Source organism: Pterocles gutturalis, unplaced genomic scaffold (genome assembly GCF_000699245.1).
Source record: "Pterocles gutturalis isolate BGI_N339 unplaced genomic scaffold, ASM69924v1 scaffold9654, whole genome shotgun sequence".
Taxonomy (NCBI): Eukaryota; Metazoa; Chordata; class Aves; order Pterocliformes; family Pteroclidae; genus Pterocles; species Pterocles gutturalis.
In genome coordinates this window covers 281-21737 of record NW_010135702.1, presented here as the reverse complement: position 1 = coordinate 21737, position 21457 = coordinate 281, and the positions used below count along the sequence as shown (strand labels likewise).

The 21457-nt window shown below is 41.9% G+C and overlaps 1 protein-coding gene across 1 annotated transcript; it reads left to right on the top strand.

The window, feature by feature from the left end:
- Positions 1-2787: 2787 nt before the first annotated feature.
- SSU72 (SSU72 RNA polymerase II CTD phosphatase homolog (S. cerevisiae)) lies at positions 2788-18279 on the top strand (the record flags this gene model as incomplete). The annotated part of the gene is made up of 4 exons (XM_010081998.1): positions 2788-2931; positions 14680-14819; positions 16534-16652; positions 17689-18279. Coding segments are annotated over 4 exons (505 nt in total), but the record flags the coding sequence as incomplete, so codon positions are not given.
- Between the last annotated feature and the right edge of the window lie 3178 nt (positions 18280-21457).

Here is a 21457-nt window from a genome sequence, read left to right as displayed (position 1 = left end):
ATTCCTCTCAGTGCTTAAAACAGAGTGGTACAACTCTGCCAGGCGTTAGTGCTTTGTTAGTGTGGTCACATGTTGATCCCGGCTTTCAGCAGCAGTTGTGTCCCAGATGAGCAGTATTTGCCATGAGCTCTGAGAATCTTTGGAGGGAAATGCAATGACTGTTTTCAAGTTCCTCAGTCAAGAGTCTGTAAACTCATGGGTGTGAGTAGTGCGTGTGATCTCATTGTAATGAGCTTTGGACTTAAACTGAGGTGAGCATACTTGCTGAAAATGAGATCTGTGTACTGGGTATTACTGTATCTTACACTTTACTGTTTATGGTAAAGTTAAAGCTCATGATTTTCCATCTTCTGGGTAGTTTTACTAGGCCAAGAACAAATACTGCGATACACATTGTCTTGTAGAAAACGCTCATGGTTAAAAGACATTATAAGAGATACTTAATGACTCACTAAACTAGATCTGTCCAGCTGCTTAATAAAAGCAGGCTCTGCTGAACAATGCTGCTGTGCAGGCATTCTTCCCTCTCCTCCACCCCCAAATTGTTGCAAGAAATGTGTTGAAACATTTTCAGAATATTTCATAATCGTACACGTGGTGCATAAATAGTGTCAAAGCTGTGTACCCTGGCAACTGCGAGTGTCAAAGCATGAAATTCCATGTGAGAAACGCGTATTCCGGCTCTTCAAGGAAGTAATTTTCAATGGGTCACGTGCATTAGAGGCACAAGTTTTTGATGTGTGGAACTTCAAATGAAGATTTCTGTTTTGCTTTATATGATCATGCGAACTTCAAGGCCATTTCTGATTGTTGAAGATGGGCTTCTTAATGTGTGTGACCCAAGTAGACCTATTTCAAAGAATAATACTAAAGGAAAAACTAAAAGTTAGGAGGAAAGCATAGAAGAAAATACTTTTCATTATGACGTTACCACTTTGCAGTAATATGGAAGAAAAGGAAAGAAGGCAGAAAGTGCAAGGTGCCAAAGTCTATTATTTCTCAGTTAGTTGGTATTAAAATTCTTAGCAAGAATAGCTTCAAGTGGTAGATATAAAAGGAAAGAAAAAGGGTGATTCACCTGGAAAAAGATCAGTTTGAAACATCTCTATGTAGCACTGCAATTTATTGTATAGATGTTAGGCCTCTCTTCATGTCCAGTAGAAGTGGTGGAATAAAAACTTGGGTTTGGAAGTATTGCAGGGAAAATAAAGTGAATGTAACTGGTGCAGTTATGAGTCACTGTTAATGTGATGGAGCGCTGGGAGGGGGAAAGGATTGCACTTTTTTCCACTTGTATCTGTTTTCAGTCATTAGTCCTGCAGAAAGAAGCAAAAAATTTGCATGTATCCTGTCTGTTTACACAAATAGGAACCTATAAATGGTTGCTGGAAGAAAAAGCGTAATGAAGCAAGAGAAGAAAAAGGAGAGGCTATATTGCAGTCGGACAAATTAAAGGAAATTACTGATAGTTGCATGGCAGTGTTTGAGCTTGGGGCAAAGCTTGGTCACAGCTAGTCTCAGCATAGAAGCTTTTCAGATCACTTTGAAGACACCATTTAAAAGCAAACATGCAATTTGAATAGGCGTCTTCTACTGAATTTCCTTGCTATCTTTGATGTGAAGACCAAGGAATCAAGATGTGACTCTTGCTCTGATTCCCAGTTCCCTGTTGACTCTTTTCAGAAGGCATTACATCATTTTTTTTTTTCTTTTAAGTTTTTGGGGGCTGGGAGTGGTGGTGTTGGGTTGTTAGCATGCTTTTTATTTTTAACGTTGTCCCCCCTATTCAATCTTTGCTGAATCATTGAAACTGAAAGTACGAGTTCTTAAAAAAATGAGACGTGGTCTTGACCTGTTAGATTGTCATTATAAAACCAAATGTTTTAGCATTCTGGACAATAACAACAATATTTTACCATGTAACTTTGTCCATTAGACTACCAGAAAACTACCTCTTTTCAGTCCTGTTATTCAACAAATATATTGTGGTGTTTCTTAATATTACTGAAGGATTTATTGAGGTTCAAGTAGGTGTACTTAGGTTAATCAGAAAGAACGTTTTGGCATTACCACTGAAGGCAAGCAGGTTCCTGCCTCTTTTTTTTTTTTTTAATTATAATTATTAAACAAGTAGTTGTTCATAAGAATGGAATGAAGCTATCCCTGGCTTACCCAGGAGTTTTAGGTACCAGCCAGCAGAATATATGCCCCACTTCTGTAAAGGTAATTACACAGTATGTTTCTCAGCCCACTGGAGAAAAGTGCCAGGTACACAAATGTTTGTACTAGCATAATTAAATTACACCAGAGGTAGTTTTGGCAACATGGTGAGGGGAATAATGTAGTTAGCCCAGCAGCTTTACCAGAATACACAAGTATTGATCAGCTGGTATTGTTACTTTGTTGTATCAAGACAAAAACATCTCTGCCTATACTGTATTGTCCAAGAGTGAATACAGAACTCACGCTTGTTGCAAATTCAAGATGCCTGAAAGCACAAATGAAATGTCCAAAGCGCTATGTACCATAATTCCAAGAAAGTTCTGTGTAAAATGTAGGCGCTCCTTTAGAAATGGTGTGTGAGTTTTGATTGTAACTGTGAGGAAATAATGCTCTTCAGGTACACTTGGCAATTTAGTTGATAAGAGTTGCCCAACTGTTCGCTTGTGATTTGTCTGGTTGCTAAGAGGAGTTTTTAAAATTCAGTATGTGTTCTTCAGCACCTTGATGTTTAAAGTCCATCCAGTCTAATTGCCTTTTCCCTCCCCCTTCCTCTCTGTCTTTCAGCAAACGAGGATTCAGCGTCCGATCCTTTGGAACAGGGACTCATGTGAAACTGCCAGGACCAGCACCGGACAAGCCGAACGTTTATGATTTCAAAACAACATATGATCAGATGTACAATGATCTGCTTAGGAAAGACAAAGAACTGTATCCCCATGGCGTGGCCTTCTTAAAAAATCCAATATGGTTCATCCTTCAAAGGTGTAATTCATTATTTGCCATTATGCATTAGGAATATATAGTTGCTTGACTGGCGAACTTAAAATGTCTTAAGTTTACAGGAGGTTTTTTTACAATGGGCCTCTAGTGCTCCCTTGTAAATTGCTATTGAGTTACAACACACACATTCAAAATGTTCTTTTGTAGTCTGTTAACATGCTTAGCTCTTGAATGAAGCACATTAATACTGTCACAGGTTGTCCACTACCTCCACTGCACTGTGGATGACATTTTCTCAGTGCTTTTCACTGAGAAAAAGACTGTCCTGATGATATGCGAAGAGCGGACACCTCGACATTAATGTTGTATTTAGCTCAGACAAACCAACAGGTAAGGTTTACAGTATACTTTCTCTGGGAGAGAGGACACTTTTCATTAAAGACCTCACCCTTCTCACTGAGAATTTCTTGATATATTATTTGATCTGTGCACCGAAAAAAAACCCAAAACCAAATCCTAGAGTATATTATAGAGAATGAATATAGGAGAACCCAATAACTTATTTAGTCCTGGAGAGCAGAGGTGATCAAGGTTATGCACACTACTTAAAACCATGACAATGTCAAACGGCATGATTTTAGAACATCTATATTTAAAGTTGATTTTTAATTTGTTTTTAAGAAAAACCCACAAACCTACAAAATTGGGGCACTCATTCTAGATATTCTTTTCTCAACGAGGGAACTGATTTATTTTTTTAAATGTTAAATATGAAAGAGAACAGTTACCCTAAATAAGGGATTCAATATATGCTGATTTTCTACTTAAGGTAGAGGACCCTTTAGAATGAAGCATCCCAGAAATGAATCTTGGTAATTTAATAGAGCAGTCTTTGCACCTTTTAGTGGTACAAGGTTTTTCCTAAGATCTTGGGTATGGCCATCTGAAGATCCAACAGGAATGTTAACATAGTTTGAATGCGTTAATTGTACTCAAACAGCCCAGTTTTCTTGCCTCTTTGAAAAATCGGAATAAGACTAAACAGATTGTCAGAGAGTAGAAAACTTACAACATGGTGGAAACTAGTTCAAGTTGTTGCCTGAATAGTCAGCAAACTCAGTATCTTTTTGAAAGATAGCTCTACAGTATTAGGTAGCACAGATTATGCTATGGCTTCCTACTACTTGGCAAATTCTTTATTGTATTTGCTGACCAGAAATAGTAAATTTGAGCTCCCTGAGACCCCAAGAGTGACACTTCTTTTGCATTGGGCATTGAAACACTTCTGCTAAAAAGGGCTGGGCTGTTTGATTAAAGTTATACAGCACAGTGAGAACTGATTAAAGATTGGAATACCTTGCTGTATGGTGTTCCACACAAATGGTATCCCTTGCAGGGGTACTAGTTTCCTAATATCTAGTTAGAGGTCCTTTTTTTTAAAAAAAAAAAAAATCATAATGTAGGGTATAGTCTTCATGAGTCACACGTGTAATGTGCTGGGCTTTTTTTTGTATCCCTCTGCCTGTAGAGAAAAGGAAAATCTTGCAAACCCATCTTAACAACAAGGTATACCATATCTTGATTAAAAAAGAATTGCTTCAAAAGAAAATTATTTGAATTGAGAAATAATTTCATCAAGCACTAATGACTTTTGATTTCATTGTTCCATTCTTTGTTGCTGCTGTACTGAATGTGACAATGCTTTCGGATAAAACCAGCAGCAAGCCTACGTAGTCCCCCTCATTCAGCATATTTTGGAGTTACCATTTTGGTCTGCTCCATGCTGGAGGTGTTGCTGTGTTCCCCTAATGTATTTGAAGTGTTACAGTTAAACCTTTTCCCCAGATAGAAGACAGCAAGTTTAAACAGTAGCCATTGCAAGGCAAATGGGGCGAGAATGATTGCCTCTGCATCTTTGCATTTTTGATCCTCAGATATTACAAGTTGAGGTTTTCAGTGTGAAGACTGTCAGCACAGAAAGCAACTCCATTTCCAGAAGTGGGTTTGGGAGGTAAAGACTTTCACAGTAACCACAACCCAGACCTATTCTTGTCAGAGTTGTGGAGCAGTTTTTTGTGAACCAGGGTTGTGTGGGCTCTCGGGCTTTTTGGGTGAGCATTGCTTCATAGAGGTGATGGGCATGCAAACATCACCTGCTGAAGTATGGGGGGGGCCGCCTCTTCTGATGGGCTTTGGGTGTAATTGGGATGGGAAGACAAAAGAAGGTGGGGTTCTTCTTGTGATTTAGCTGCTTGTTCTGTTCCCTAGCCTCGCATCCATCAGGTGACCAGAGATGACTGTCTGCTTGTTCCCATATTCCAGCAACAGCACTCATGCAGTTTGAGTGCTCAGCGTACAGTACTGCCTCGCTTAGGAGTGATGTCCTTCCTCCAGTTCTGTTTGCCAACAGAGGTCCAGACAATTATGGACGCTAGATACTCGCTGAAATTGTGGCTGTAAAGGACTTAGAACATTCTCTGTTGGCCAGCCAAGTGAATAGCCCCTGTTTCAGAAAGCAGGAGTCTCAAACAGAAATGAGCTGCTGCGGTGGTGGACATCAGTCAGAGCAAGGTTAAAAAGGTGTTAGAGTGAGAAGATCCATTGAAACTCTCTTCACTTGTGGAAAGGAGGGAGAACTATCAAAACCCCACTGTGCGGAGACTAAAAGCACCTTCATTGCGGTTAATTAGTGAAATACAGAGCACAAGCTGACATACCTTGAAGGGTTATGTTGAATAGGGGATTAATGGAGCCGGGCATACAGATTCAGCTGAGTAGGTGATTACAGTATGTCAAAAATGGAAGTACTTCAAAGTGTTGTAAGATGTGGTAGTTCAACCTTATAGTTAAAATAAGTATTGACATCTACCATTGCATTTTTAGAATATTACATTTAAATTCCCCGAGTCCTAACAGGGGACTGTGACAAAGCCCTTTAAGGCTCTTCTGAATGTGGCTTTTGGTTGCTTTCTAGGAGAACAGTAGAGGGTTCTACTACTAATCTGTGGGAGACACGACCGATGCCTGCGGTATGTCTGTGAGGCTATGTATGCATAGTATGGATACACTCCCTTGCTGTATTTGCATGTGTAACTGGACCTCTCAAAGACAGGCCACTATGATTACTTGCCCCTTGTAGCTATGTGGAAGAATTTAAGAACTTAGTGCTAGTTGTATGATGGTGACTTTAAAGATGAAACAAAAATTGACAAAAACTGGTGAGCCTTGCCTTCAAATGAACGCAAAAAACTAGTCAATGATGAAGCTTTCTAAACACCGCTTTAAATCTGCAACAGCAGTTCCTTTTATCCCCAGGGACAGGAACCTTTCGAATGGAAATTTCACCAAAATTCTGCAGCAGTAGCTCTTGGGTTCTTTATCAATATTAACTAACGGCATGACTGATTGTTTCTTTCCCTTTCTTGACACTGATGTATCTGTGACCCTCAGGGTTTTTTTTACTAAGATTCTAGGCAGCCTACCCGTACTCTGCAAGCTTGGCCTACTGCTCAGTTTCATACAGTTTTTTTACCTCCCCTTTAATTTGACCTGCTCTCTAACTGTAGGTAGGATTCCAGTTTTAGCTCCATAGTTACATGATGGTATAAAATTGGAGGGGGGAGGTGGTGCAGAGCATGTCTTCAAGAAGTTACTGAAGGTTTGCTTCAAGTAGAAAGGAAAATGTTTTAGAAATGAAGAAGAAGAACTGGCTTGGTACATCTCTCTCAAAGACATAAGGATTCTTTTCTGTCACAAAAAGTAGTGATAATCTAGGTGATTGGGATCTAGGTTTTTTTCTCCAAGCTCCATATTTAAGCTGGATGGCCATATGGTACTTCTTGAGCTATTGCTGATCTGTGGTGTTTGTTTTGGTGTTTTTTGGTTTTTTTATATTACCCTTCACATTCAGAACAAGTGGAAACAATTTCTTCTGCTATATACAGACCACTTTGCCAGTAAATATTTGTAGCATTATGGTCTCCACGTAGCTGATGCTTATCCCTGATTTATCCCCCAGTTTTCCATCTGCCTCAGAAGATGTGTGCTTTTAACTGCTAAGATGCATTGTGGTAGAACATCAGTAGAGGAAAAGGTGGCAGCTTTAGAGCAAGCGTTGGCTTGAGGGAATAGAATCGTAGAATCACAGAATAGTTTGGGTTGGAAGGGACATTAAAGATCATCTAGTTCCAACCCCCTGCCATGGGCAGGGACACCTCCCACTAGCCCAGGTTGCCCAAAGCCTCATCCAGCCTGGCCTTGAACCCTTCCAGGGATGGGGCATCCACAGCTTCTCTGGGCAACCTGGGCCAGTGTCTCTCCATCCTCACAGTGAAGAATTTCTTCCTAAGTCTCCTCTCTTCTGGTTTAAATCCATTACCCCTCGTCCTGTCATTGCATGCCCTTGTAAGAAGTTGTCCATGTCTCCCCCTCCGCTAATTTCTCCTGTAGCCCCCTTCAGGTACTGGAAGGCCGCTATAAGGTCTCCGTGGAGCCTTCTCCAGGCTGAACAACCCCGTCTCTCGCAGCCTGTCCTCTCAGGGGAGGTGTTCCAGCCCTCTGATCATCTTCGTGGCCCTCCTTCCTTATATTCGTTCCAAAACACTGCCCTTCAGGGTAGTGACTGTAATTTCTTCAACTGGTATTAGTTGCAAGACAGTAAAATCTCCAAGTCTGAGTTCTGGGGTGTTTATGCTGTTTTTTCTTGGATATGCGGACAGATAGTGAAAACACTGAACAGATGGACTGAAGGGATATTTCCATGCAAAGTTTGCAAATATACATTTCCCCTTCTTGTTCTTTGCTTTTATATTTTTAACTAAAGATACGGATTTTTTTTGCCAGAGCATTTTGTCTTGCAGGGTTTTCTACCTAGATTTTGTGTATGGAGTGTCATGTCTGCCACCTTTTAAAATGGTAGAGCTTTTAGGTATAAATCACATTTAGTTCCATTTAGGTAAAGTTAGCATTCTGTTGCTGCCAGCATTGCTTCTTACTGGAGCTCCCAGTTAAGCAGCTCAGTCTAATTTAATATTGTGGAACTGTCACTTCTGCCTTTACTAGAGCACCTGGGAACTTGCAACAAGGCCAACAGGTTAAGTTATAGAAGGTAGTTTTGAAAAATACTACCGTGAAGAATGAAATTTTATTTTGTTTACTAGAAAGAAATAAATCTTCATAGTTTTAGCAATTAATTTTGTTACTTTTGGCTCTAGAGTGATCAAGTATGGAAGAGCAAATGAAAGTTTGATGCTTCTTCATTTTTGTTCAATGACTCTGATCTTAAACATTTCTCAATACTGCCAAAGGTACAAATAATAGAAATTGAGTGAACTTTGCCAAGTTTTTGTGATCGTCTACATCTGACATAGCTTATATGTCACCCGCTTCCGTGAAGCATTTTGAAAACTCACTTCTGTGTAGCTTGCCATATGTCCACGTAATATGGCCTTAAACCATCTTTCAGCTACTTATAGAGGAACGTTTGGAAAACTTCTAACAGATAGAAATGAAAGAGTGGAAACTTTGGATGCATTTGGAAACACAATCAATAAGCCACGTCTTGATAGAAGGAAGATCAGAAAAATGTCAAAGGTAAGAGAAATCTGAGTAACTTGGCCATTGTTACCATTTTCCACTGGTCATGCTCCTTGTGCTCTTATCTACAAGAGTAGGTGCAGGCGTGGACTTCAAGCATCGGCAGTGTTATTTGGATCACAGTGTTTTATGAAGGATAGCATATATCCTATGTATTTAAAATATAATTGTTTTGGCACTTGGGGATCCAGCTAGAGTAAATATAGCAAGGTTTCAGCAATGGACCAACGTACAAAGAAGTATTTAGCAGTGGAAATTAGAAGTCTAGCACGGGAATGGCAGGAGAGGTGTATGCCAGTTTCCTTCTTTCCTCCTCAGTGGAAACAAGTTGGCTGACACAGCTGTATGTGTAAAATCCCACTCAATGTAGAGAACAGTTGCTGGCATGGAGTTCTTGTTGGAAGATCTTGTTCCTGTATGCAGCCAGATCTTGTATATCCAAGTGTCTGAAGGGCTTCCTATCCCAGATAGGGCTCAAGCAGCCCTGAGAAGTTCGTCTACGAGAGCTCTTTAAAAAAAAAAAAAATTCTGCAATAAACTTCTGAGAGAAAGTCAGGAAGAGAATCTAATAAAAACAGAAATATGCATTTAGATGCTTACCTTTCCCAAATGTGTGCTGCTACTTTGTGGGATACTTATTTTTGACTGATTTGATTCAAGGTATGAAAGTGTAGTTAGTGTTAAAATCAGAACGAGTATTAATTACTGAAGTTATCTGTTTTCAGGATGTCTGAAAGAAATTCAGACTGTCTTGCTGCCATATACCTCTAATTGGCATAGCATAGGTACCATTTCAGGAAAATACCCAGAGTGATTACTGTATTTTCAGAAGGTGGTAAGTTGGGGTGGGGGTGAAGGGGAGAAGGGGTTGTGGCTCTGTTGCTGCCAGTGACAGACAGAGTTGGCAGTCTGCAGGGTCTTCAGAATTTAACACAGGAATAGAGACACGCTAACGAGCAGTGTGAGAAAGGCTTGTTGTGAGAAGTGTTTACCCAAGGCACACAAGTTGTGCACATGTGAGCTTTGCAAAATTGGTGGTTAATCAGACTGTGGATTAACCACATTCCTCTGTTCTTCTGTATCCTGTTTGTAGCGCTGCACTCAGGAATGTTTGCTGCAGTTCTCATCCAGCACGTTTCTTGCTCTGCATGCTGCTCCTTTTAAAAAGTAGTCGTGCTGTTTTTATGAATGTGTTCTCAGCTTTCCCAAATGTGTTAAATGAAGTGGCTTAATTGATTTAAGTTTTGTAATACTTGCATTTTGCTTTATCTGAGTTACCCTATCCAGCCATAGCTCTATTTAGTTGAAAATTACTTCTGAGTTCTGCAGTACAAAGCAGTGACAACAACAGAAACCCATTTGGAAATCGTTGTTGCAGACCCCGTTTCTCCGAGACATTAAATGGAGTGACTGATACTTTTCTCACAGACCTCTCTCCTCACAGCTACCTCAGGGTACTTCCCCCTGCCCAACCCTACGACATTTGCTGCTCATCTTCTGGAATCTGGTTCTTGTTTCTAAGACTGAGAAGAGCATCCAAAAGTAATGTGATATTTAGGAGTCCTCCTATGATTTCTCTATTCCTTTGTTACATGCCCGTGTCTGATACTGTTCTTACCAGCAGTTTGAGCTATCTTGCCAAGTGACCAAGACACCATAGGTTCCAATCAGAATCAAACTCCTCTTGAAGTGCACACTTGGATGAAGCTCTTACTTGGCTCTTTGACAGCATGGTAAAGCGTGCCACATCTTTGAAGTCATCTTGTGTTCTGTCTCCGATATCCTTGTCTTGCTGGAAGTCCCTTCAGTACGTCTGTGATATCCCTTCTCCGGCTCTTTGGCAGAGGACTTTGCCGTTGTTGCCTCTCTTTTCCCCTTTGACAGCTTGTATCTGTCTAGTTTCATCCTCAAATATAGTTTCAACTCTTCAGCGCTGACAAGTCATTGTCTGGCACTTGAGCTCTAGGCTAAATTAAAGATTTTCCTTCTTTCAGTGGCATGTGGGTACGTAGCCCTCAGCTTTAGGGCTCAGCCAGACGTGAGGAGATGAGCACGGCTCTCACGTTCTGTATTTGGACCAACTACAGTGAGCGTGCTCAGCTGGATTTTATCTGTGTAGGTTGTAGCTCAGAAATGCTGTGGAGTTGTCCTTAGCAATGAAAAACAAGTGACACTTCAGTTCTTTGCAGGTCTGTATCACAGGCACAAATGTTATCAGAAATGTCACAAGACTTATGGACAAACTGGTTTGTACTAAAACCCCACAATTTTTGTCCCAAATGAAAGCCAATTCACGCTCTGGATGGGGAATGTAGGCATTCTTGCAGTCGTAATCACGGTTGCTTGGGAAGTAGAATTCGTGGTGCTGGTGCCCATTTTCAGTCTTTTATTCCTTGTAAAAGGAAGCGATTCTGAAGGTGGTGGAAGGTTGGGCAGTCTCACCCCCACACACACACACTTCCTTTAGGGAAATGTCAAGTTCGTTGGCATTCGTCGGCATTTTGCCAAGCAGGGTTTAACACAATGTTGTCTTCTGTTTGTGGTACAGATACTAAGACAATAAGATGATACAGAAAAGAAACCTGTGAATGCCATTCATACTAGTGTGAGCAGCATGCTGCTCTGCTGCTGTTTTTTCAGGAAGAACAATTGGGATATTTGAGTATGATGACAGCTGTGCCAAAATCAATAATCAGCATGGCAGATTTCTTTGAAGATGTAGAAGTGTGTCAGGCATTACTTTAAAGATTTTTTTTTTTCTAAAAAGGACATATGCATTTTTAGCAAATGTAGTTTGCCCAGTTATGTCTAATAAATTGGTCTCTAGTATATTTTAGATGACTATGCAATTAGTTTATATACCCCAAAACTTTTGTCTCAGATCACTCATGAGTTTCATTTTCAGTTTCACCTGGGAGTTAAAATGAAACTTATTCAATACTTTGATTGGTAAGTGATAATTTTTCTTTTCTCATACAGGATTTTAACTTAAATGGGTCAATATATTGGTGTATCAATTGTATAAGGCAACACTTACCTCATCTTGAGTAGTTGAATCCCCCGTCTGAATTCATAGAGCGTTCTGATTGCAGCTGGATGCTGAGCTCTGCAAAACAATAGTTTAGTGGGAAACAGAACTCATCTGGCTATGTCCAACTCTGATGTTAGTCCATCCCATTTTCCTGAATTTCTCATTCAGAATTTTGCGGTCTTGTATCTCAAAACCAAGATGGTAGGTGGAGGCCCCATTGTCCTAGTGACTGAGAAGGCCCCTCACCGTTAACTGCAATTATTCCCAGCAAAGTTTTTTTTTGCTGCTCTGGGAAAAGCAGCGGTGATCTTGTCCTCCGACAGATTCGAATGTGTCTACTGTTGTGCAGTGAAGGTCTTTCAACCTTTAACTCTCTGATCCTGGGATTTATCAAACCCTCCTGTTTTTCTTTCCTAATCTGTTGCTTTTTGTCAACCTCAGGTACAGATTCTGTAAACAAAATCCATAATAATTTCTGTAGACTAGTTGCTTTCTGTACCCTCTATCTTGCCATATGCTTTGCGCCCTAAGAAGAGTATCTGTTTTTATTTAATGCAAATAAAACCTGGTTTTCTTACATAATTTTCTATAAGCTTCTTTGGTGATAAAAACACTCAAGTTCCAGCCAGTACTCTGCTGTGGCCAGAAAACAGAACAGCACTGCAAGCCAGGGGAAAAACTTGCGAGGACCTTCTGAAGAAGTGACTGCTGGAAAGAGAGAGCAGAGATGCATAGGGTAGGGAGCATGGGGTTGAAATGTGTTGGAAGGAAAGCAAAGTCCGACTTACATATTCAACAGCTGGTGGTATAGTGGAAACCGTTGATAAGTTGTGATATCTTTGCATTCGCCTGAGCTGGTGAAGAGAAAGAAGCTGGGTTGTGATTATGCGTTGAAAATAATCATGCAGATCACCCCCCTGCTCGCTGAAAGGATGGTATGCTGGTTTTTTTCCAGGTGAAAAAGATTTCAGACAACCAAATATGAAAGTGTCATGAATCTTAACTGCTTGTTTCAATCTCCTTTTATAGGCAGATGGACCTTGGGGGGAAAAAAAAAAAAAAAAAGCTGTAAGTTGGCAGCAGGAAGCTCGACTGTGTGAAGCAGAAAGCTTGACTGTGTGGGTTTTCTGAATATGCGTAATTCTGTCTCCAGGCTCAGGCAGGGAAGCTAGGGGACAGATGCCAGCAACATTTTATCCTAGAAAGGGAAAAAGAACCCAAAAAAGTGTGTGGGATGTTGTGGATTTTTTTTTTTTCCTGGAACTGGGTGATGTAGAAATGAGGACTGCAGAGCCCCGAAGGGCTCACCTTCAAACGGAACAGAGAAACGCAGCCAGGTATTTTGAAAGTATTTTGAAAATGACGGCTGCAGTCGCTGTCATGCTTTACAAATAACCAGGGGTCTGAAATGGCTGCATTGAAGTGGATTTTTTCCCAGCATGACAAACCCGAAGAGAGTGCAGAGGGGTGCTGTGAGAAAGCAGCGGGTGCTGGTGCACAAGAGCTGCTCGTGAGATAACTGTGGGCTAAAAAGGACAATTCTTTAATTAGAGAGGGAGAAATCTTCTGGGAAAGAAGAGTGGTAAAGGCTTGGGGGTGACGTGAAGAAAAGAAATGCAGCAGAAGTCAGTTGGCTGAGAGATAATTGACGACATGTATTTGTGATAAACAGTGTGTTCGGTTTGTGATTGAAAATTGAAATTTTCTGTAGTCAAGTAATTAAAGTGCGATGATGCAGACGCATAAGGGAACGAAACGTTTTCCATATCAAGTAGACTCTTATAGGTAGAAAGATGGGTTTAATTTTTAATACAGCTTAAACACTTGAAACACTTAAAAGCTTTGGAGGCCGTTTGCTTGAAAACTCTTCCAGAACACTTTGAAGCATATAGATGAGCAGGTGGAGGTCTTGCTCCCAAGGGTGGTAGAACTTGAGATAGCAGAGGGCAGCTGCAGAAAGGTAGGCAGAAAGTTGCTGGTTTCTTGTTGCAGAAGATTAGGATGGTTCTCTGAAAAGAATTAACGTACCCGCTGGGTATGTGTATGACCTTTTTGACAAGGAAATAAGCCAAGATGACCTCTTACGTACTTCTAGTGGTGGAAATTTTTTTTTTGCTCAGAATCCTTCTGTTAGTTCAAGAAATTATAGACTGTTATCCTTACTGCTATTTTAATTGAAAAATACATACTTGGATGGCTAAAAATACTGCTGCTTCAAAGAAGGGAGGAGATGCATCAGCTTCCAGGCTGTCTTCATTCAGACCTTTCCCGGTATTCCTAATTTACCCACAAAACTTGGTCTTCAGAGGGAGTTTGGGTTTAGTCAAGTGAGCAGCGTTATGGGACAGTCAGCCCTGGAGTGCTCCTCATGAACCTGCGTGTCCCAGAAGGCTGAGAAAACAGTGGGATTAGTGAATCGTGCTGGAGATGGGGATACAGGATGTAAATTCAAGCTTCAGGGTTACAGTACCAGCATAAATATAGCTCCCAGGCAGCATAACAGATTCCTTTCACACTGCCTGAAGTTCTGACAGGCGTAGAGTCCGTGTTTTTCTTCCTTCCCATTTATAGATCTTGGGATATTTTTAAGGGATGATGCTTCTGTGATTGATTTCATTTTCTTTGGAAATTCAGTTGCATCAACCCGAGGGCTGGGCAGGGCTTCGTGCAGATGTGTGGCTGACACTGGAACCACCAAATAATTGACTTTGAAGATCGAGGCCCCTGGAGTGAGGGGCAGAGACTTCAGTGAATGTAGGACATCGTGCTCACGCAAACAGCCGAGTCTGTGTGTTCTGAGCGCTGTGGGTATAAAAATAGTTGCCCAGGAAAAGTTATCCTTCTGAGGATCTCTGCTCTTATGAGGGTCTTTCAAAGGTGTCTCTGCTCTTGTACTAATGACAGGGAGAGGTCTCTGAAAACCAGAAGCTGCATGAATTACCCTGATGAGGACTGTGCTGCTGCCGTAGGAATCTAATGGTCACTGATCTATATTTGCAAAGAGAAAAAATCTTATTCTAAAGATGCAATAATAATTTAGCTTGTCCTGGTCATTTGCTCAAAAACATGACTTTTCTTAAAGTAAAGGTACTTAACTCGAGCAACTTCAGATATACACAGAATGGGATTTTACACATGTTGGACAGAAATAAGAGAATCAAGCCACGACCAGAAAGATTCCAGAACTGCAAAGATGTCTTTGATTTGATCCTAACGTGTGAAGAAAGAGTCTATGATCAAGTAGTAGAAGGTAAGGACCTTGAACTGATAAACCAAGTTAACTCTCAGTCCTTTTTTTCCCTCTCCCCTGAAGTCCTTCACAAATGTGGGAGTATCTCTGTCCCCTCTGACTGCTGCTGCTGGAACACTGGCAGGGACGAGGGCTCACAGTCCATTGACGTAGACTTTATGTACCAGAGAAGTGATGGCTGAATACTTCTTTCTAAAAGATGCCGGTGTTGGCAGCTACACAGAATGTGTATGTGTGGCAGTTTTAAGGGCTGACATAAGGAAATAGCAAGCATTTGGAGAAACTCAAATACATATTTGGTTTGAAAATGTTCATTGATCTAGACAGCTGACAAGTTGTATGCGATGGGCATTTTTTCACCCTGGATTGATGGAAAAACAAAGTCTGAGCTGTCTTCCCTTCTCTGCAGAAGATTTCCTGTGACCTACCAAGCAGTTTATCCACAATAAATACCTCCGCTACAGGTGGAGAAACTGTTCTTGAGTGTGATTAACACTCTGCAAACGTGCTACGGCTTTGCTCTTAAATGAGTCAAAGTGAGATATGCCAGGAGAGCCTCAGCTGGGGATGGGGTTCTGCAGGAACACAACGCAGCAGGCTTGATGCGAACGCACTGAGAGTCCTGGGGCTTCAGGAGGGACTCAGCTCCTGGGCTGAGAACCCTGCCACCCTTGGGAAATGCAGGATGAAGCGTTATGTGAGGTTTAAGGTGTTTCCTTTACATGGAAAGACCATCCAACTGAATTAGAACCATACACGTAATTTTGAAGGCTGCTGCCTTGCCTTTCAGTCCTTGGTGGTCATGTCACAGCAATACGGAGCATGGTACGTTTGGGCTTTGGCAAGCTGAGCGAGTAGGGTTCTGAGAGTGTTTGAAATGTGTTGGTAAGTTCTGAGAGCAGCTGCCCTGGTGCTGGGATGGATCTTCATCTCATGAAGAGTGACCAGGTGCTGATTTTCCAGTTGTGTATCTCTCTCAACTTCCTGGCAACGCCCTTCATAATTGACTGATGAAAGGAAGAAGGCTTGAGTGCCACCAAATTACTCCAGATGTGAAAGATGAAGTTTTAAAATGGAGGACTCAACAGATTTGCCAAAATGAAGCTGCAGAATAGGGTTAGGAGAGAAAACTTGTAGCTTAAAACTGTCTGTGTGATAGGAAGGTTATGTTAGAGAGGCGTAACAGTAACACGGGTGGGTTAGGAGGAAAAGGATGTTTTCTTTTTTCCCCCTTCACACCTTGTTAATAAGGGAACACATTAGAGCTGGAGTTTTCTAACGTGACTATCAGTGCTTCACTTGCAGTTTGATTTTCAGAGTGTTGGATGTACAGAGCATCTTTAAAAAACAGGCAGTTAAAGCTCTCCAGGTGAGGAAGCCCAAAATCATTCTTGACTTTTGAGAATCTTGATCTCTGTCTTTAAAGACTGTCAGAGTAAGGTGAGCAGTAACGTTTCTCAACCAGGGCAAATAAACTGCCAGGACCCTTCCACAAAACTGAATTCTTTTGTTTCCAAAACCCATCTCTCATTTTTGAAATAAGGGGGACTGTGGTTTAAGACAATATTAAATAAACAATTTTCTAAAAAAACTTTGGAGAAGGCAGAAGTGGACAATGTCTATGTATTTTTCAAAATCTTGTGTCTATTCTGTGTAAAATATGATACTGTTCCACCCCAAGTTTTGCTGTTTCGTGTGTTTTGTTTTCAAATAGATTTAAATTCCAGAGAGCAGGAGACGTGTCAGCCAGTACATGTGATCAATGTGGACATTCAGGATAACCACGAGGAGGCAACCCTGGGTGCTTTCCTTATCTGTGAGCTCTGCCAGTGTGTAAGTAGCGAAGGCTCAGCGCCTGCCTTGGACCCAGCTCACCGCACGAGGGTTGGGCTTTGCTTGGTGCTCCTCAGAGGGGCTGCAGATTGCCAAAGTAAAATCCCTAGTGAGAGACACAAGTTTGCAAATTCTTGTGGTTATTTTTGGAGCTGTTGTGCAAGCAGTTGAATTATAATTGAGTTCATGGTTTCCAAAGTGGGCTCTGTGTGTTTGAACCAAAGCATTGATATCTTACACAAAAAGCAGTATTGCAGAACACGCCACTGCACGCCGTGAGCCCATGCTCCAAACACTGTTCATGGCAAAAAACGTCCATTTCAGCGGCTGTTGTAATAGGTGGGGTTTAAACATCAGAGTTGCATTCTGAATCACGAGATCCTTGGAAAAACATCCGATGTCGGTGTGTTTCGTAGTACCACCCTGCTGTGTGTGATGTGGAAGAAAACACCGCTGCCTTCCGTAGGCAGGGGCTCTGCCCTTCCTTCAAAGTGAGACTGAAGTAAGCTGCACCCCAAACAGTCAGTATAGCAGAGAAAGGATCCGTGTCCTTTCACAGCGTGCAAGTTGACGGGTTCACCTATTCCAGTGTGGCAACAGGCTTCTTTTTTTTTTTTTTTTTTTACTCCAGCCTGTGTGATCTATTCTGGTCTTAAATCCTTTCCAGATTCATAAACCCTGAGAGGGTTCAAGGAGTTGCAATTTTACCCATCTGTTCAGTGTGCTTGCAGCTATTCTGAAGCCTCCGATCGTTATCTAGTGGGGATGGATGTTGCCAGCTCACCAAAGTACTAGTGAAGTGCCAGTTCAGTGGGTTGGAGAGGGAAGGATATGCAGATAAACACGATGCAGAGTATCTGTGAATATATTCTGTTTGGGAACGCTGGGGATGTCGATACAGCCCCCGGTGCCGCACTGTTGGGTACAGCTCCTGGTTTCGGTTGCACAGTAAGCCAAAAGCAGTGAATTATTGCAGTTTTTTCTAAACTACCTCATATCCTTGGAGTCCGGTTGCTTAGCATTTTTTCTCTTCTAGATACAGCACACAGAAGACATGGAAAATGAAATAGATGAGCTGTTACAGGAATTTGAAGAGAAAAGTGGAAGGACTTTTCTTCATACTGTCTGCTTTTATTAAAGCACATCTGTCTCCTTGGCCTTAACACAGATGAGGGAAGCATGTGTTTAAAGTTCTGATTATACTGTATTTTCCTGGAAAAATGAATATTGATTTTTTTTTTGTTGTTGTTGTTTAAAAACTCCTTTTCAGTGTCTTTTTTTTTGTTTGTTTCAGGTATTCTGTCACAGGTAGGCAGAGATACTGGTTGGGGTTGTACATATGAGATGATTAAAAGTATACACAAAGGCCACCTATTTAAAGATGAAAATCAAGATTTCCTTTAAATCCTACTTTAATTATTACAAGTAGGTTTTAATTATAAAGAGAATGTTTCTTGAATATAAGTTTATAATGTATTTTTTCCAGCTTACAAATTTATTTTATTTCAGTTGTGGTTTTTTTTTTTTATGTTAATGTGACAGAATGGCTGAACCTATGTGAGGATGTGAATGGAACAATGCAAAATGAGTATCTGTATATTATTAAAGTTGGAAGCATCCAATAAAAATGAAAAAACCTGTAAGTTTGTCTGTTTCAAAAGAGAAGCTGAGTAAGTGTGACTGTGCTCTGGGAGGTAAAACACAAAGGGTCTCAAGTAGCACCAGCATGCTCCTTCATCCCAAGTGTCTTGGAGAGGACAGTGGCAGCAAGAAGATCTTGAATTAGGGCACTACCCGGAAATCTTTTTTGGGGTCTGAATTGCTTTTGAATTATCGTGTGTGAGGTTAATGAGACTGTGAGGCTGTGGCTGTCGCAGTCAGGGACAATCGCATGGATGTCTTCTATAAGGAAGATGAGGAGAAATGGCAAACTCCCCTGTCAATAGAAATAGTTTAAAGCTTTTGTTTCAACTGAAATACCTTTTGAACAGAAGATTCTCCTCCCATACAGCAAGAATAAACATGAAAAAAAAAAAAATCCAGAAACTGAATCTTTGTATACAAAGAGAAGGTCAGAATTCTGTTTGTTCAAGCTGATAAAAGTGAAAACAAACCAAATTATTAGACATTCAAAATGTGAATGGCAAAGTGTTGCTGCTTATAGGCAAACGAAGATCTTAAAAGTGGTTTTGTTACAGGAACCTGGGAACGATTTGAAGCAGATACTTTAATGCTTGGCTGCATCATTTTAAAAGGGAAGTGGCCTGAAGTGGGGTTTGACGTCTGGGCTTGCCTCTGTCTCGTTCTGTCGCTGACCTTTGGCAGTGTTCATGAATTGGGTAATTTTCCTGAACTTTAATTGTTTTGCATGAGCAGGATGTTACCTATCTGGAAATCTCCCACCCCTCTCTGCTCCTGGGGGGTGGCTGGGGTTTCACCCGCCTTGTGGGGAAACCGAGACCTCTGCCAGGGCAGGCTGTGTCCTGGACAGGGTCCAAATGGGTCATTGAACCGTTCTCTGGGCCCAGGGATGTTTAATATCCCTGAATTACCTCTGTGGGCTTTTCTTGTCTGTTAAAAATACTTAAAGCAAAAATTCTACAGAGAATGAATGAATAGATGAGAGCAAGGAGGGGACGGGGAGCTCAAGCAGTGGTTGTGGTGAGGTTTGCAGGGTGTTTGTTTCCTGATGGGCTTGTCCTGTCCCATTCTGCTTCTGTTTGAAGGATTTCACTCGCCCGCCTCTGCTCCTGCTCATCTGCCTGCCTGATCCCATTGCTTGTTTCCATGGGGATTTTACAGCCAAAGGAAGAAGATGGTTCGGTAAGGACCCAGCTGCTTTAGCTGATCTCTTTCAGAAGGCATTGCAAGCAAGCGCAGTGCTGAGTATTTTGAGTTTTCCTTCCCTGTCGAATGTCACCACTGAAGTCTACTGTGGGGCGAGGAGAAACTTGGAGAGTGTCTGCAAATCGATTCTGCTTTCAACTTAATTCATCCTAAGCAGAGCTCTTTGTTGTTATTTTACAGAAAGGCAGTAAAAACCCAACCGGGATGTTTTCACCCGTGTTTTGTGTGTATGTGGAGATTTACAGAAGCGTCCTTTTTATTACATACAGGTTATACTGTTCATGTGCATAATTGGCAGCAAATTCGAGTTGCTGGAAGTGCCTAGGTATGGATTAATGAGTGGAACTTCGGCTCACTGCATCTCTCCAACTGAAACGAGAAGCCTTGGTCTAAACACATGGTATACAGGGCGCTGCAGAATTGTTCTGTCCATCCTCAACTTCCTATTTGTAGGCAAAAGCGACGCTGGGAGCTGGTCACTCGTCATTTATTTCTTTAGCAGTGCATGGAAGGATGTTTGCCTGGATGGATGAATGGACAGATGGAGGGATGGATGGATGGACAGGTGAGTCTTCTGAATGGTTTTGCCCAGGTTTGCCTCCAAACTAAAGACACTGAGAATTTCATGGCTGCTGTCCCCCCGTGCAGCCCGGTGAGCCTGTCAGGGTTAGTTAATCCCGTCCTCTGGGCAGCGCCCGCGGGTGCGAGGAAGGACCCTTGCACTGCCTGGAGGTGGGCAGCACCCTGCCCAGGACCAGGCTGGAGGTCAGCCAGGACTTTTGCTCCAAAAGAACAACGTGAGCTGAGAAACCCAGCGCAGACCCGAGTCAGTGGCAGACGTTCGTCCGTGCCCCAGGCCGGGCTGAGAGATGAGCCAGCCTCGCCTGTGGGGATGGCTGGGAGACGGGAAATCCTGGCTGGTGGCCAGGCAAACCTTCAGTGGCACAAAATTCCTTGAGACTTGTCTTCAAATGCTCTGTTCTCTCCTGTGATTTTATTCAGCTGTTACTTTGAAAATGCCGGTGTTTCTACAACTAGCCCAGTGACCAGCTGCATTCTCTCTGCATCCCTTCTCCTGAGGTCAGCTGAAGATGGGAAAAACCACCTCCCAGCTCCATGGGAAGAGAAAGCAGCTCAGGGCAGAGGGAACCTCGAGGGGTTCGGCAGGATTGTGGCGACCGGCACCTTCCCAGCCTTGCTCCTCTTTCGCATGGAATGCTTATCGAAGGTTTCATGTGTGTGGTTTAATTAAAAAAAAAAAAAATCTGCAATGCAATCTGTGCTCTAATTTGAGGACACCATTTAGTGATTTTAATTGTGTGACAGTATTTTGGTATTTCCAATACCCAGTAGTAGGTTAATGACTGTTCCTTGAAGAATGGAGTTTATATAACACGAGTCATTACATAAGAAGGCTGATTGTGGCCTGAGGAGCAGAAGGAAAACAAATATGCAAGAATGCAAACCCCAGAATAACCAAAATCTACTTTGATGTCCCTGAGAAGCCTAAATAAACGACACCTGGGTTCCAGCAAGGTGACACTAACCTTGAGGCAGGCTGAGGACGTGGAGCTGCAGGCGCTGCCCGACGCGACGTCCCGGCCATCGCACGGTGTGCTGCCGCGCCGTTCCCACGTGGTGGCCGTCATCTCTGCTCAACCACATCACAGGGTTCGCATCAAAGGAACAACAAACACACAAGCAAGCAAAAAGTTACTGCTCGGTCACTTGTTTTATTTTTTTTTTTTTTCCCAGAAGCTCCTAAGCGTGACCTGAGCTGGACTGACCAAATGTCGTGATGACATATAACCCTGGGAGAACCTGAAGCACGACTTTTTCCTTGGACCTTAGCTCTCAGGTTTGATAGATGGGATGAAGTTGTACGGAGTAATTTTATTTCTGTCACAAAAGTGAGTGGGTCTCCTGCGTCTGCATCACCCCAGCTTTTCTTGGGGGAC